This window comes from Acomys russatus, chromosome 18 (genome assembly GCF_903995435.1).
Source record: "Acomys russatus chromosome 18, mAcoRus1.1, whole genome shotgun sequence".
NCBI classification, from domain to species: Eukaryota; Metazoa; Chordata; class Mammalia; order Rodentia; family Muridae; genus Acomys; species Acomys russatus.
The window spans coordinates 20,157,723-20,173,750 of record NC_067154.1 but is presented as its reverse complement, the minus strand read 5'-3'; the positions used below and the strand labels follow the sequence as shown (position 1 = coordinate 20,173,750).

The window sequence follows — 16,028 nt, the reverse complement described above, 5'->3', positions numbered from 1 at the left end:
CGGACCGGATGCTCAGAGGGCCTCCCTCATAGACACCGTTAAAACACATGGTTAATGACACCTTGTGCCGCTGTGCGTGCTAATCCCGCTGTATCTCTTCCACACCCTCCTAACATCTTTGCTCTGACAGGTTTAAAGACAGCTCTGGGGATTTACTTTCTTAAGGAGACAGTGTGAAAAACTGAGCAGCCCTGCTTCTTTTGTGTTTTGTTTTATAGTTGGGTGGGAATGGTGTTGTGCTTGACAGCGGTAAGCTTCGGCATCACCCATTAACCCGCCATACAGATCGCCAATGACTTCCTTAACCTCCACAGGGGAGGGAACTGAACTGTGTAAGTAGAGGGATATGGGTCGTGGCTCCCCTGTAATGGAAGCGGGGATCGAGGGATGCATGCACGGGAGCCACGCAGACCAAGTTGTTCTATGCCCTGCGGGCTTCTGCTGCCACTGTGTGTCACACCTCCTAAGTGACCTTGCGTTTCTCCCACTCATGTTCCAAACACAGACATACATGTTAGGATCATGGGCAGGGACGGCTGCTGTGGAGGCGTCATGACACAAGATGTGAACAGATACCTAGGTTTTTTTGTTGTTGTTGTTGTTTTTCTGGTTTTGTTTTGTTTTGTTTGTTTTTGTTTTTGTTTTTGGCCTTCAGCTCCACTTTCTAATGCATGACCTGGATAACTGGTGGGTTACGTTGTTTTTGCATAACTGGGTCAGACAGACAGAGAAGGAGAAGCAGATAGCCCACAAGCTGGCAAAGCCAGGTAGATATGGAAAGAGCCCGGTCAGCCAGGCAGGGAGGTGCTACGGCAGTGACTGGTGCGTGCTATCTGGCTTCCCACATATTTACTCACTCTGGGTGGGAATTGAGGCTCCTCTCTCCCAATTGGTTGGAACTCCATGCTCAGTGGCCACTTCCAAGCTGATGGTAAAGTCTACTACACGAACCCCACCCAAGTGACTGTAGAGTCTATACACCTGCCTGCAAAAGACACATGTGACCACATACCTGCCCTCTTTACAACATTCAGTAAATTTCTCATAAGTGAGACTTCTCAGGGAAGGGCCTCATTCACCAATGCTGGAGTCATGGACCTACTTGGCCATGCCTGTTTTCACATGCTATGGTTTGGTTTTCACTTGGGTGCTGGTGACTTGAACTCAGGCCCCTCCTGCTTATACAGGGAGCACTCTTACCCACAAGGCCATCGCCCCTGCCCCACAATGCGTTTTTAAGCGAAGCGTGGCCATCCTGTGCACCAGCGAGGACAACAAAGGTCCCATAACTTGTCTAGCTGAGAGATAATAAGCAGCAGAGTCTAGGGTTTGAACTATGTCTGACCCCGATGCCTCATTCTAAAGATGTCGCAGCCTGTGCTCCTGCATTGCTCGGCCTGAGTGTAGCTTCCTTGAGAGCAGGCGGAATTCCTGAGGCCCCTCTGGGACGTCTTTGCATCCCTTAGTAGAGTACCCCCAGCACAGCGAGTCCTCCATTAAGCACCCTATGTTTAAAAGCAGGAATAGTAAGCAATCACAATGAGGGAGATTTGGGCACTATGATTATTAGGCTCTGTGCTGCGTATAATTAAAACAAGAGTGAACACGAAATATATAATTTCTTCTAGCGCCGGCTTAATCAAGCATCCGTTACCACGATACCGCGTCTGAGTCTGGCTTTTGTGAAAAGGACTGCTTAGTAGGCATTTCCTGTGAGGAAACTAATCAAACACAAAACAGATATCAGGAAGAGTTCTGAAAGGAAAAGAGCAAAGCCACCAAGCACACTGAGGGGCAGTTCTCGGCGAGGTGTGTCACTCTGCCCGAGAGCACGGAACGTCCAAAGGTGCAACGCTCTCCAGTTTGGCTAAGAGAAGCAGCCATGGAGCCATGGTACTAACCAGGATCTGCCGCCTTTATTCCCTATGCAGAGGAGGCCGACTCACTGTGCTACTGGTTGGGCAGAAACCGAAGACGGGTGCACTTTTAATGGCTATGCTGGGTGTGAGAATGTGCTCTAAGATTTCTTTAGCACATCCGTCATTTGTCATCCTCACTGACAAGCAAATGTGACAGATACAAATGCAACAACACACAACTTAGCAGGTTGGGCCCTGCCCCATTTGCCCTCCCGACATTTGTTGTTTTGGAAAAGTAAAGGTCTTGAGCAAACTCACTGCAATTAGAATTTTTGATGGATGTTTAAGCTGAAATTTTTTGATAAACAAAAGTGATAATAATGGTGGGTAAGCATCTATCATATCTTATTACTAAAGCTGATCTTAAAAATCCATTGAATAATCTCACGCCAACGAGAGGAGGGGCTTCTGATTTCCTGTATGTCGTAAATAAAGCACCGCACCCCGAGGATTCAACAGCATCCAACAAGAAGTGCAAGCACCAGGTTGGGGTACCTACATTTGCTTCCTCGTGGTTGTGGCCATTCGTCTCCACCAAGTCCTTGGTACCTTTTAACTGCAACATTTAAAGAAAAACAACAACAACAAAAAAGAATAAGCAAGCATATCTACCAAGCATACATCATCTTGTTAACTCTGATTCATCTGAGGTTGCATTTTATAAAACTTCTGAGGACAAACAGATGGAGCAGGTAATTACAATGAATCTTATTGAAACCACTTTGAGAGCAACATTTTACAAAGCTTGAGGGCTGGCAAAAAATAAATAAATAAATAAATAAATAAAATAAAATAATAAAAGGGGATCTTGGTCATTATTTCTTAAGCAAGATTAAAAAGTGGTTCTACAGGCGTAAGATATATAAGATTGGGTCTTCAGAATACTAAATGGTTTCATTTCCTGGCGGGACTGCCATTAATTTAAACCCTGCAGTATTTGCAAGTTGCCATCAGCAAATGGATGTTATGCTAACGATCACTGGTGAACGATGGGCTTCCAGGCACGGCACATGCCTAAGTACCATTGGTACACGTCCTCCTCGAGGGCAGCAATGAATAACTGACACCGCACAACAGGAGGAGGCAGTTTGAGTCTTTCAATAGAAGAAGAAATGGGAAGACAGCTCTCTGGTCATGGAAGTTTTAGAAATAAAAACTGTCTTGCAAACGTGATTTTTTAACAGCACCACCCCCCCCCCCCAACCTGCTAAGAGTAATCAGCTATCAGAGATTTCAGGAAGCCTTCAGGGTTGGCATTTATCCTGACTCAGGCGTCCTATCCTGACTTAGGGTAGACCTGTGCTGACAGAGGGTAATGGACAAGGGAGAGCTGGCCTGGCCCCTGCTGACCTTTCTCTGAGATTGTGATGCTCAGGCAGCAATGTCGGGGCCTTTTTTTCTTACCCAGTAGAAAATACTCACGATGAGAAAGAATTTAGTAAAATCTGTTAGAAAATAAAATCCTATATGCTACCATGCTTGATACAGGACATTGGCTTTTATGCCTATTTGTGTTTACTAAAATAAAAGAATCATTGGGTTTTTAAGGATATCCTCAACTATTGTAAGAAAGCCATGGCAAGCGAGAGGCTTTGCTAAAAGGATGGTGACACAAGGATTTGTGGTTGAGGCAGCCGAGTATGGCTCTAAGGCTGTGTGGCTCATGGTCGCATTAACCCAGTAAAGCACAAGAAAACCTTGTGTCCTCTTTCTTAGGGCCACCTCACTGAGGGCTCTGTGCTTAACACACACAGGGGCATAGGGCAATGCAAGATTTAGGAAAATGTGAAAACGCACACACCGTGGCAATAGGAATACTATCAGAGTGTGCATGGATAGTTTGTAAATGCTCTCTGTTCCTGGCTTAAAATTTCTTATTATGGAATTCCTCTTCTTCCTTTTCAGTCCCCTCTCTGTTCATCTTCTTCTGTCTATTAACATACTCTTCTCCCTCTCTCTCCCCTTCGTGTGTGTGTGTGTGTGTGTGTGTGTGTGTTGTTGTTTTTCCACAGCAGAAGGAAGGAAAGGACTATTTGCACAAGGCCATTGTGCCTAACGTGTTTACCAGCACACACATGACAGGTCCCTGTTGGATGTATTCCAGGCTCTCTAGTACAGATTATGCCCATAGCTGCTCTCTCCCCACTTCCCACCCACCCAGGAAACTCCTGCAGGCCCTCTGCTTGCAGTAGAGGCTCCTGGCCTTTCTGTGTCACCCCAAAGCCACTCCCTATGCCTTTGGCCTGGTGCTCCTTTCCCCAGCTAGAGATGGCCATCTTCCCAGGCCTGGGAGATATGGGCTAGGGAATACATTTCAGGTGCATGGTGCCCTCGTCACTGCCATGGAGATGCAAGGCAGGAGTCTGTGGAGCTGGTGGGGCTAGGAACCTCCACGTCACAGAACAGAGCTGAAGAGCACAGGGTGTGACCTTGTTCTCCCTGTAGGAGCAAAGCCTCTGAGGATCTACTCTCAAGACCTGGACTCCCAGCCAGAGGCAGCTGCTTTTTTTTTTTTTTTTTTTTTTTTTTTTTTTTGAGACAGGGTCTCTCTGTGTAGCCTTGGCTGTCCTGGACTTGCTTTGTAGACCAGGCTGGCCTCGAATTCAGTGATCCATCTGCTTCTGCCTCCCAAGTGCTGGGATTAAAGGTGTGCACCACCACGCCTGACCTGAGGCAGCTGCTCTTGACAGCAAAGTCCCAGAGGGGACGTATGTTTTCATGTGTATGTGTGGGTGTTTGCAAAAGCCTTAGCTATGATGGCACTAAAAAGATCTTCTCACTTGTAGTTATGCCGTACGAATCCAGAGAAAGCCTCATGAGGCAGTGCGCGATTATGTGGGAGAGATTTTTCTTAGTGCGTGTCTGTGACTAGATTGGGGGAAGGGCGATGTTGCTCAGAGGTAGAAGGAACATGTCCACAGCATGAGTGCCGACTTCTGCATGGCTGGGTGGGGCACCAGGGGAGGGGTTTGCAGGCTCGCTGCTCAGGAGCAGCAATGGTGCCAATGCCTCTGACTGCTATGTGTATTCTTAGGTTCAGGTATTCTTGGTGCCTTTGCATGAAAAGGCCCTTCACTTCACATTATCTTTGCACATGGAAAAAACACTTTTTCCCTTAGTCATAATTTGTATGTCTAGCAATTTTGGTTGTTCTGTGTTCTTTTCACAGCCCACCCACCACCTCTCTCCTCTGTCTGTCTGTCTGTCTGTCTGTCTGTCTGTCCGTCTGTCTGTCTCTCTTTCATAATGGAGAGTGGAGCGTGATGCTCTACCAATGTCTATGCCTGTGCTTTGCTTTTTGAAAACACACCAACAAGCCTCCCTTAATACATTCTGCATAACTCATCTCTTTTGATAAGTGGGTTTAAACTTTAAATCAGAATACAGGATTTGAGTCATCCTGAAAGTAAGAAATGTATGACAACCATTGCAGTAAAAGCTATCTCAAACAAACAAACAAACAAACAAACAATACTCCCAAAACCAAAATAACAAAATAACCCCAATCCAGAAAAATCCAAACTACTAAGGAGAAGAATACATTCTCGAAGTTCTGTCTGTCTGGTCCAAATCAAATATGGAGTTCACTTTAATAATGTCATGGTGGCAGGCACCATCACACATCCTAGGAAGGAGACCTCTGCGAATTTCATCAGCCAGTTCTCAGCTCCAACTAACAGATCCAGACCCGTGCAGATTCAGCCTCAGTGTGTTACAGAACCTGATTGATAATAGTTAGATTTATAAAGCATTTTCCTCCAAATCCATGAATGTTTCTGGACGATCTAGCATCCTTTTGCCCTCACAAGCTGCTTCTACTTTCAGTGGAAACTAACTAAACATGTTTGTAAAACTCCAAGTCAGTGGAAAAGAGTCAGTGTCGAGTGACCGAGCCGCAGCTTACTCAAACAACTCTTTTGAAGGTATTTATAAGGTACAGAGTTCTCACAACTATATCTCAGTTGAAGTTTTAAAACAATTTCTATTTTGGTTCAAGAGGGTTGAGGTCATAGCTGTGTTCCCAGACATACCTAGTTAGCATTCATTACATGCTAGGTGAAAATTAGAGCCAGGAATTGGAAAGAACTTCCAGGGCACTCAGGCTTCTCCAGGAGAGACAATGGGGGGTTGGCTTTCACTCAGCTGATCCATCTCACCCTACCCTAAGACAATACTTTCCCATGCACTTGTCAATATATCAATGGCAGGCTCCACTTCTGTGTCAGAGCCAGAATGAAGCGATCGGCTCCCCAGACTACAAATGAAAAGCTGGGGCTCACCAGGGTCAGTCAGATAAGCAGCCCGATGCACAGGACAGATATGTTTCTGTGTCTCTCTACATCAGCCCCTTTTAGTCACATATCTGTGGGAGCATCATGGATTATGATAAACACGTTGTCCTCACTCTTAGACTTAAGAGAAACTAGCTGTTTACATTGCAACGTGGTTTTGCTGCCAATAGCTTAAAACGTTATCAAAAATCATTCATCTTCTGGGAGAGACAGTAACATAACTTGGGTGGGCTTGGATCATCACGGCAGGTACGAGGGGTGAGGACAGAGAGGCTGAGACTGACTTTATAAATCCCCCAAAGCAGAGTTGCTAAGACCTGTGACCCATTGCAGGATCAGTCGCCTGCAGGCTCCCTTCAGCCCCGCCGGTGTGTGCGACACGCTGGCTGGTGTGTGTCCGCGGGGCCTGATTCCATTTGGAGGTGAAGACGGAGCTCTGCTCACTTACCCGTTCCTGGAGGCCTTTCAGCAATGCTTGCGTGTGTGACTGCTCCTCCTTCGCCTGCTCCAGCTCTGACTTTTTGTTGTTCAGCTCCTCTTGGATGGCCAGCAGTTGCTGTGAAATCAAGGGATAGTGGGTGTAAGGAGGGACAGAAGCCAGGAGAATGTAAGATGTTCAAACATCCGCCAAATAACGACGAGAGCTTTGTTTGTTTCTAAACGCAGAAGTGGCATCCAAATGCGAGCTAACTTTTGGTCACAGGTTTCCCCAGCGCTCAGAGAGGGAGCACCACAGTTTCAGGCAGGCTGTGATACTGGTATGCAGCATTTGCGAAGGTTCCATTATGTTCCTTTGATGGTGGGTGTTTGTAAAAATATAGAGAACCATGTTTATAAAACAATCTTACAGATGAGACCTATATTTGGTTCCCAACACCCAGAGGGCAGTGGGTAGCAGCAACTCTAATTCCAGGGAATCCAACAATCTTTCCTGGCTTCCATGAGTGTCTGAACACACACGTGTGCACACGCGCGCACACACACACACACACACACACACACCTTTTTATATATTTTATTAATTTATTCATATTACATCTCAATTGTTAGCCCATCCCTTGTATTCTCCCATTCCTCCCTTCTTCCCATTTTCCCCTTACTCCCCTCCCCTATGACTGTGTGACTGAGGGGGACCTCCTCCCCCTGTATATGCTCAGAGGGTATCAAGTTAAACCACAGCCCACTTGTTCAGTTTTCCCTGATTTCCATACTGAAGTACAGCCAGCTTTTATGGCAACATCATACAGCTATTTCCCCATGTGGCAGGAGCCAGGAACCATCTTTTTACTTTCTCTGTTATGACGGCCATGTTTTATTGGATCAGCAGGATGGAAACCCAACTGCAATACATGTATCAGCTGAGAAAACTGCTGATATAAGCTGTCAAAACACTAAGCTATGGCCCACACCACAATTTCCAAGCAGGGCCGCTGAAGGGATTTTGTAAGCCTTGAGCCCGCCTGGCCCTATCAATTGTAACTCATCTGGAGGCTTACCTTGTCTGCTGGAAGCCCAGCTGCCCTGCGCTGACTCTTCAGGGTTAATGTGCACGAAGGCTGGAGGATACATTCAAGAGCTGCACATAGGACCCTGGAAAGAGCAATGTCTATCCAAAGCCTCTTGACAACAAAGGACCGGTTTGAAAACACGGGGGTGGGGAGTGGGGAGGTGGAGGAGCATATTTTCCTGCTGTGGTTCGGAACTGATGCCTTTCTGTGGACGTGAAGGAGTGCTGTGTTCCTGCCAGGAACCGGCCAACACCAGCATCAGGCCACAGAGCAGTTGGCTAGTTGTTAACCACAGAGTCCCAGGGAACCCTCACACTGGCTTTCCCATGCTTACGGACACCACTCGGAAGGTTCTCGCTGAATCTTCAGTGCCACCCATTTTAATGGAGCTGGCCAGGGGAAGATCTCACAACATGAAACCAAAACAGCCCCTCCCGACCCCCAACACACACTGGGCCTTGTCCTTGGCTTGTTAGTTCAACGGCCTATTTGGGGACTGTGCATAGATTTTAAAATCTCCCTTGGTTTCTCTATATAATGTAAGCTGATTGCTCTCGTCGCTCTGTTCCTCCTAGTCTGTGACTGTGGCTCCCTTTGACAGCTCATGAACCTGAACTGTGCATTGCCAGCCTGGAGCATGGAAACACGGGAGCCCCTGGGGTCCTGGGACACACAGAGAAGTGGCGGAAAGACAGTGGAAAGCCTGGGCCGCGACTCTGCTCGGTCTCATTCATCAGTGAGCAGAGGACAGCCAGGGTTGTCTCATATTCTGATGTAGGTGGTGTCAGATGTCCTTACTTATTGGAAAATTACACACCAGAGGGTAAAAGCTCTTCCCACGCAAGTGTGAAGACCCGGACAGAAATCTCCGGAAACCATATACCTCAGAGCTCAGTGGTTTGTGTGTATAATTCCAGGACTCCTGAAGTTACATGGGAGATGTAGACAGGCACGCGAGGGGAGTATTTTAAAAACATTTCAGACTCTAACTTCTAATTCAAGAGAGCCAAGTGAACAGGGAATTGTTTTCAAAGGTAGGTAGCATTTGTGTGTTCACTGCCTACAGTGGAGGGCTTGTTATGTCAACGGTGGTCGTCTATGTACACGCCCCTGAGCTGTGCAAGCCCTGGGTGTAGAGGAAGAGTGTAACCATGCACAGCCTGGCAAGAGAGGCCAGGTATGCAGAGCTTCTGTTTAATCTGACCACATTCATAAAGAGCGATCTGAACACCTTCTCCACAGGAGACTGTCTGTGATCCCTCAGTCCTGCTTATTAACCTTCTGCTGTATCTGTATTGAGCACACACTATTTTAGTAATGAGAAAAAAAATTAAATAAACTTAAGATTGGAGAAACAACTTAAAGACTTGAATACAACTCTTAGCTCTTCCTATCAGCAGTGAATAAATGAGAAGCCTACTAAAACCTTCCATCTCATCTGCTCTCTCTTCTCTCTCTCTCCCTCCCTCCCCACTCTCCCTGTTCCTCCTCTCTCTCCCTCTCTCCCTCCCTCTTCTTCCTCTCCCCCCTCTCCCCATCTTGCTTCACATCTAAGCATCCATTTGTTCTCATTCTTCTTGAAACTGTACCTTTAAACAAACACCTTGCTTGCCTCGCCGTTCCCTTTTCTAATGTGTAGACAATCGCTTTAATGATTACAATGTCTGAACTTTTATTTGAACTTATTTTTTTTCTGAAACACATATTGTTGTTTTGCACATATTTTTCTGGAACATTTCTTACCATTTACTATATTTTCAATATGAATTACATTTTTAGGATCCACCCATGTTAAGATTTTATACTGGATCTGTGGGGCACATGGACCCAACTTATCCAACCTGCACTTCCAGTGAAGAATCAGCAGGTCTAGTTCCTCCAGTCCACACACAACCACAGTGGAAGATGCCAGCACATGTTCCCTTAGTGCCTTGTGGGGGAATTTCCCTAAGACACTGATCTAGCCATGATACTTGTAGGTCAAGGGCATACAAGTTGAAGCTGACACACAAGACTACTGTGCAGAACCACTTACCCTCCCCACAGACAGGAGAAAAACATCAGGACATAGCCCTGCATCTTTTAAAATGCCCATTTTCTATTCCCCCGTGAGTATGAGCAGCTCATCAGATGCTTGCAAGTTCTGAGTTTTATTTACATTTCTTAAAAGAACCCTCAAGGACAAGCGGTTCCCCATCCTGCCCCCTGTATACTAACACAATCTGAGGAGTATTAAACCTACTGCTTTCTGGGACCCACAGAAATCCTGCTACCTCTGAATGAACCAGGCACTGAGTACTTTTCTAAGCCTCCATAGATGGTGCTAGTGAGTGACTGGACATGGGGTCACCATTTCCTTCAGGGATCATTTAATGTTTACTGGCCACAATGTGGGTCCAGTTCCTAGCACTCCACTCCAACTGTTTTGACACTGTCAGCTCTTGTGCCAGCTTCTTCTCCTCTCCCAGAATGCTTTCTGTAGTGACCCTCTGTATGCCCATGGCTTTAGCTTGCACACTACACATGTTGGTGTTTTCCAAAGCTGGTCTTTTAGGCTCTTATGTTCTCTCAGTATGCACGAGCCCCTTAACTCTCTATGTCCCAAACTGTGCCTGTGAACACATATTCTGCCTACCTGTTGACTGCCTCTCTGGGTATCTTCCTTACAACCCTCTGCCTGTTCTGTTACTTACCCTAACCTTGCTGTCACAGATGCTACCAGCTCCTCTCTGGGTGTTCTCTGTCCCTCTAATATCCAGCCTGAACTCCATAAGAATGAAAGGGCTCCCTGGCTTAAGGATAAGTAAATTCCTCAGGCCCTCACTTCCTGTCAGGGCAATCAAGACAATTAAATCCAATAGCCTTGTGTCTTAGTTAGGGTTACCATTGCTTTGATGATGACACAGTCAAAAACAAGTTGTTAGGAAAGGGTCTATTTGGCTTACACTTCCTTGTCTTAGTCCATCACAAGGGTAAGTCAGGATAGCACTCAAGAATAGCATCACTCACAATAGGCTGGGTTCCTCCCACACCAATCCCTAGTTAAGAAAATGCCTTCCAGCCAGATCTTATGGAGGCATTTTCTCAAATGAGGTTCTCTCCCTTCAGATAACTCCAGCTTTTACCAAGTTGACATAAGACTAGCCAGGACATGTTGGGTTCCTCTTCATGAAGACATCTTTAATCACCTCAACAGCATTAGTTGATCTCCTTGCTGCTGTGTCACATTTTGTGTCCACATCCCCAACTAGATGGCCCCCACTAATACTAGAGCCAATAATTTAACTGACCTAATCTACCATAGGTAGTAAATGGGTGAATGAACGAAGAGATGAATGAATACTTGCTCTCATTTTCCTACTTCTAGGCAATTAAACTATGATTCCACAAGAAGAAGCAACAAAAACTATCTGGGGCTCCCTCACTGGATAATTTATTGTTCTAGGCATACAAGATATTTTTTTTTTTTTTTTTTAAACCCTCAGAGGGGATCCAAGATGGCGGCGAGCAGTGTGGACCGCGTTTGGAGGCTCCAGTGAACAATTCAGGGAATTGCACAGATTTCTGAGCCAGGAACACCGAGGTCCGAACATCACGGCAGCAGGAGTGCTCCACGGTTCGGAGGGACCAGGGTACGGAGGACCTGCGTGCCCCTGCACACGGGAGGAGCGTGATTTTTCTCTGATCGGAGCGGCAGCGGCAGAGGCGGCAGCACCAGCGGCACCAGCAGCGGCGGCTGAGGTTTGCAGCTCATAGCCTTCCGGTGGAGGCGATTGGTGTGGTGGCTGGTGGGAATTGCTGCGGGAGAGGGGACTCGGGGCAGGATTTGGGTCGCGTGGAGCCTTTGGACCCAGACTGGACTCGGCGGACAGTTCGGCCCCAGAGTCCCGGGTATTGGCCCGGCCCAGCAAACAATTCTGCCTGAGGCACTAACTCAGCGTGGCCATAGCTCCCCTGCTGTGGCGCAGGCTTAGTTGAGCACGCTGCTTCACACTAGGCACCACCTCAGCTCAGCGGCAGCTCCCCTGCGGTGACACAGTCTGGGCGGAGCACTTGGTTTCACCACAGGCGCTAACTCAGAGCAGCCGCAGTTCTCCTGCTGTGGCGCAGGCTTGGTGACGTGCTCGGTTCCATCCTAGGCACCACCTCAGCTCAGCGGCAGCTCCCCTGCGGGGACACAGTGCGGGCGGAGCACTTGTTCCACCACTGGCGCTAACTCAGAGCAGCCGCAGTTCTCCTGCTGTGGCGCAGGCTTGGTGACGTGCTCGGTTCCATCCTAGGCACCACCTCAGCTCAGCGGCAGCTCCCCTGCGGGGACACAGTGCGGGCGGAGCACTTGTTCCACCACTGGCGCTAACTCAGAGCAGCCGCAGTTCTCCTGCTGTGGCGCAGGCTTGGTGACGTGCTCAGTTCCATCCTAGGCACCACCTCAGCTCAGCGGCAGCTCCCCTGCGGGGACACAGTGCGGGCGGAGCACTTGTTCCACCACTGGCGCTAACTCAGAGCAGCCGCAGTTCTCCTGCTGTGGCACAGGCTGGACAGAGCTCTCGGTTCCACCAGCTCTAAGACTCTGGTTGGACACAGTGTACAGTTTGAATCCAGAATTCCTGGCTGAGATTGGTGGTCAGTTCGGGCCCTGAGTCAATAACTGACCACAGCACGCACTTTGGGCCAAAAGGCCCTAGTGGAGCTTGGTGCGTAGTCCCAGCCCAAAAATTCTGGCTGGGCCCTGTGTGCATTTTGGGCCCAAAATCCCTAGCTGAGCTTGGCAGACGGTTCTGGCCCTGAGAATCTAGCTGAGTTCTGCCCGTGGTTCGGTCCCAGTGCTCCTGGCTGGACTTGGCAGGGAACACAGAAGGCTGTGGATACCTTGGCCTGACCCAACGCTCATTCAGAGACCCAGAACAATTGCAGGATCCACAGCAGAGGGGGACTGAGGATCACTGGCTGTGAGAGACCAGAACAACAGGGCTAACCTCCTAACATGCACACCAGTGAAGCTTTGAGCTCGCAGCCTAGGGAAATCGTAAGAAAACAAGTGAATCTATCGTCAGACACCCTCCATTCAACTCTGGAAGCTACCCAACAAAAACAAAGACGGCAAGATGTCTAAAGGACAACGAAAAAGCATACGCAAAAAAACCCCAAAACAACATGGCGTCTCCAGTTTCCAGCTATCCCAAAGAAAACCACCCAGAGAACTCAAATACAACGGAAATACAAGAAAATGACCTCAAATCCTTAGTAATGAGGATGATAATGGAGGAAACAAATAAAATTCGTAATCAAATGCAGGAAGACGCAGACAAACAGGTGAGAGACATAAAAGAAGCACATAGAGTGGAACTGGAAAAATTGCACGAAAATGCAAACAACCAGATGAAAGAAATAACTAAAATGGTTCAAGCTCTGAAGACCTATAAAGAGGCAATGGAAGAAACTCAGGAATATACAAAAAATCAGATGAAAGAAATCAAAAAATCAGTTCAAGATCTGAAAATGAAATGGATTCAATGATAAACACACAGACAGAAGAAAAACGAGAACGTGAGACCTCAGAGAAGAAGGCGAGCAACACAGAGGTGAGCTTTTCTAACAGAATCCAAGAGATGGAAGAACGAATCTCAGGGCTAGAAGATACAATCACAGATATTGAATCAACCATTAAAGAAAATGCCAAATCTGGAAAACTCCTGACACAAAACATCCAAGAAATTAAGGACACCATGAAAAGAAGAAATTTGCGGATAATAGGCATTGAAGAAAGAGAAGACATCAGTCTCCAGGGCCCAGAAACTATTCTCAACAAAATCATAGAAGAAAATTTCCCCAATCTAAAGAAAGAGATGCCTATAAACATACAAGAGGCCTACAGAACACCAAATAGAATTGACCAGAAAAGAAAAACTGCCCGCCACATAATAATCAAAACACAAAACATGCAGAACAAAGAAAAAATATTAAAAGCTGCAAGGGAAAAGGGCCAAATAACATTTAATGGTAAACCTATCAGAATTACACCTGACTTTTCAGCAGAGACCATAAAAGCCAGAAGGGCCTGGACAGAGATCCTACAAACCCTAAGAGAACACAGATGCCAGGCCAGACTACTTTACCCAGCAAAACTATCAATAACCATTGATGAAGAAAACAAAATATTCCATGACAAAAACAAATTCAAACAGTACCTATCCACAAACCCAGCTTTACAGAAGGTACTAGAAGGAAAACTCCATCCCAAAGGGTCAAGCTACAACCAAAACTACCCAGGAAATAGATAACTATCCCATGGCAAAAACACAACTACACAAACGCTCGACTGGAAACAACATCAAAATTAAGACTCTTAACAGTCACTGGTCATTAATATCTCTCAACATCAATGGCCTCAATTCTCCAATAAAAAGACACAGACTAACCGAATGGGTACATAAACAAGACCCAACATTCTTCTGCATCCAAGAAACACATCTCACCCATAATGAAAGGCATTACCTCAGGGTAAAAGGTTGGAAAAAAATATTCCAAGCAAATGGTCACAAGAAGCAAGCAGGTGTAGCCATTTTAGTATCGAACAAAATAGACTTTCAACCAAAATTAATCAAAAGGGATGAGGAAGGACACTTCATACTCATCAAAGGTAAAGTCAACCAAGATGACATCACAATTCTGAACATCTATGCTCCCAATACAAGGGCACCCACATATGTAAAAGATCTCCTAAAAAAGCTTAAACCACACATCGATCCCCACACAATAATAGTGGGAGACTTCAACACCCCACTCTCACTGAAGGATAAGTCATTGAAACAGAAACTAAGCCGAGAAATAACATCATTAACCAATGCCATGGGTCAAATGGATCTAACAGATATCTATAGAACCTTTCACCCAAACAAGAAAGAATACACCTTCTTCTCTGCACCCCATGGAACCTTCTCCAAAATTGATCACATCGTAGGTCACAAAGCAAGCCTCAACAGATACAAGAGGATTGAAATAATACCTTGTATCCTATCAGATCACCATGCTCTTAGGCTGCAATTCAACAACAACAGAAATAACAAAAAGCCTACACGTACGTGGAAACTAAACAACTCTCTGCTAAATGACACCTGGGTCAGGGAAGAAATAAAGAAAGAAATCAAGGAGTTTCTGAAATTCAATGAAAATGAAGAAACAACATACCCAAATTTGTGGGATACATTGAAAGCAGTGCTAAGAGGAAAATTCATAGCACTAAGTGCCTTTAAAAAGAAATTGGAAACATCGCACATAAGCATCTTAACAACACAACTGGAAGCCCTAGAAAAAAAAGAAGCAGAAACACCCAAGAGGAGTAGACGCCTGGAAATTATCAAACTCAGGGCTGAAATTAACAAATTAGAAACTAAGAAAACAGTCCAAAGAATCAACAAAACCAAAAGCTGGTTCTTTGAGAAAATCAACAAGATAGACAGACCATTAGCCAAACTAACTAAAAGGCAGAGAGACAGTATTGAAATGAACAAAATCAGAAATGAAAAGGGAGACATAACAACAGACACTGAAGAAATTCAAAGAATCATAAGATCCTACTTTGAAGGCATATACGCCACAAAATTTGAAAATCTAAGGGAAATGGACGATTTTCTTGATCAAGTTCACTTGCCAAAGTTGAGTGAAGAACAGATAAACAAGTTAAATAGTCCCATTTCCCCTACAGAAATAGAAGCAATCATCGATGGTCTCCCAACCAAAAAAAGCCCAGGGCCAGATGGTTTCAGTGCAGAATTCTACCAGACCTTTAAGGGCGAGCTAATACCGATACTCTTCAAGCTACTCCAAAAGATAGAAATGGATGGAAAATTACCAACTTCATTCTATGAGGCCATAGTCTCATTGATACCTAAACCTCACAAAGACTCAACAAAGAAAGAGAATTTCAGACCAATTTCTCTTATGAACATAGATGCAAAAATACTAAATAAAATACTTGCAAAACGAATACAGGAGCACATCAAAGATATCATTCATCATGACCAAGTAGGCTTCATTCCAGGCATGCAGGGATGGTTTAATATACGGAAATCCATCAATGTAATCCATCATATAAACAAACTGAAAATAAAAAACCACATGATCATCTCCTTGGATGCAGAGAAAGCATTTGATAAAATTCAACACCCATTCATGTTTAAAGTTTTAGAGAGATCGGGGATACAAGGCACTTTCCTCAACATAATAAAGGCTATATACAGCAAGCCAATAGCCAAAATCAAAGTAAATGGTGAGATACTCAAGGAAATTCCTCTCAAATCGGGAACAAG

At 45.7% G+C, this 16,028-nt stretch overlaps 1 protein-coding gene across 2 annotated transcripts in view; it reads right to left on the bottom strand.

Moving 5' to 3' along the window:
* Enox1 (ecto-NOX disulfide-thiol exchanger 1) overlaps positions 1 to 16,028 on the bottom strand; it is a 218,783-nt gene that overhangs the window by 52,686 nt on the left and 150,069 nt on the right. For both annotated transcript variants that reach the window (XM_051160858.1, XM_051160859.1), the window contains exons 10-11: positions 6,660 to 6,767; positions 2,419 to 2,475 (exon numbers count right to left, since the gene is read on the bottom strand). In XM_051160858.1, coding sequence (XP_051016815.1) covers positions 2,419 to 2,475; positions 6,660 to 6,767 — 165 coding nt within the window. The remainder of the gene's footprint in view (positions 1 to 2,418; positions 2,476 to 6,659; positions 6,768 to 16,028) is intronic.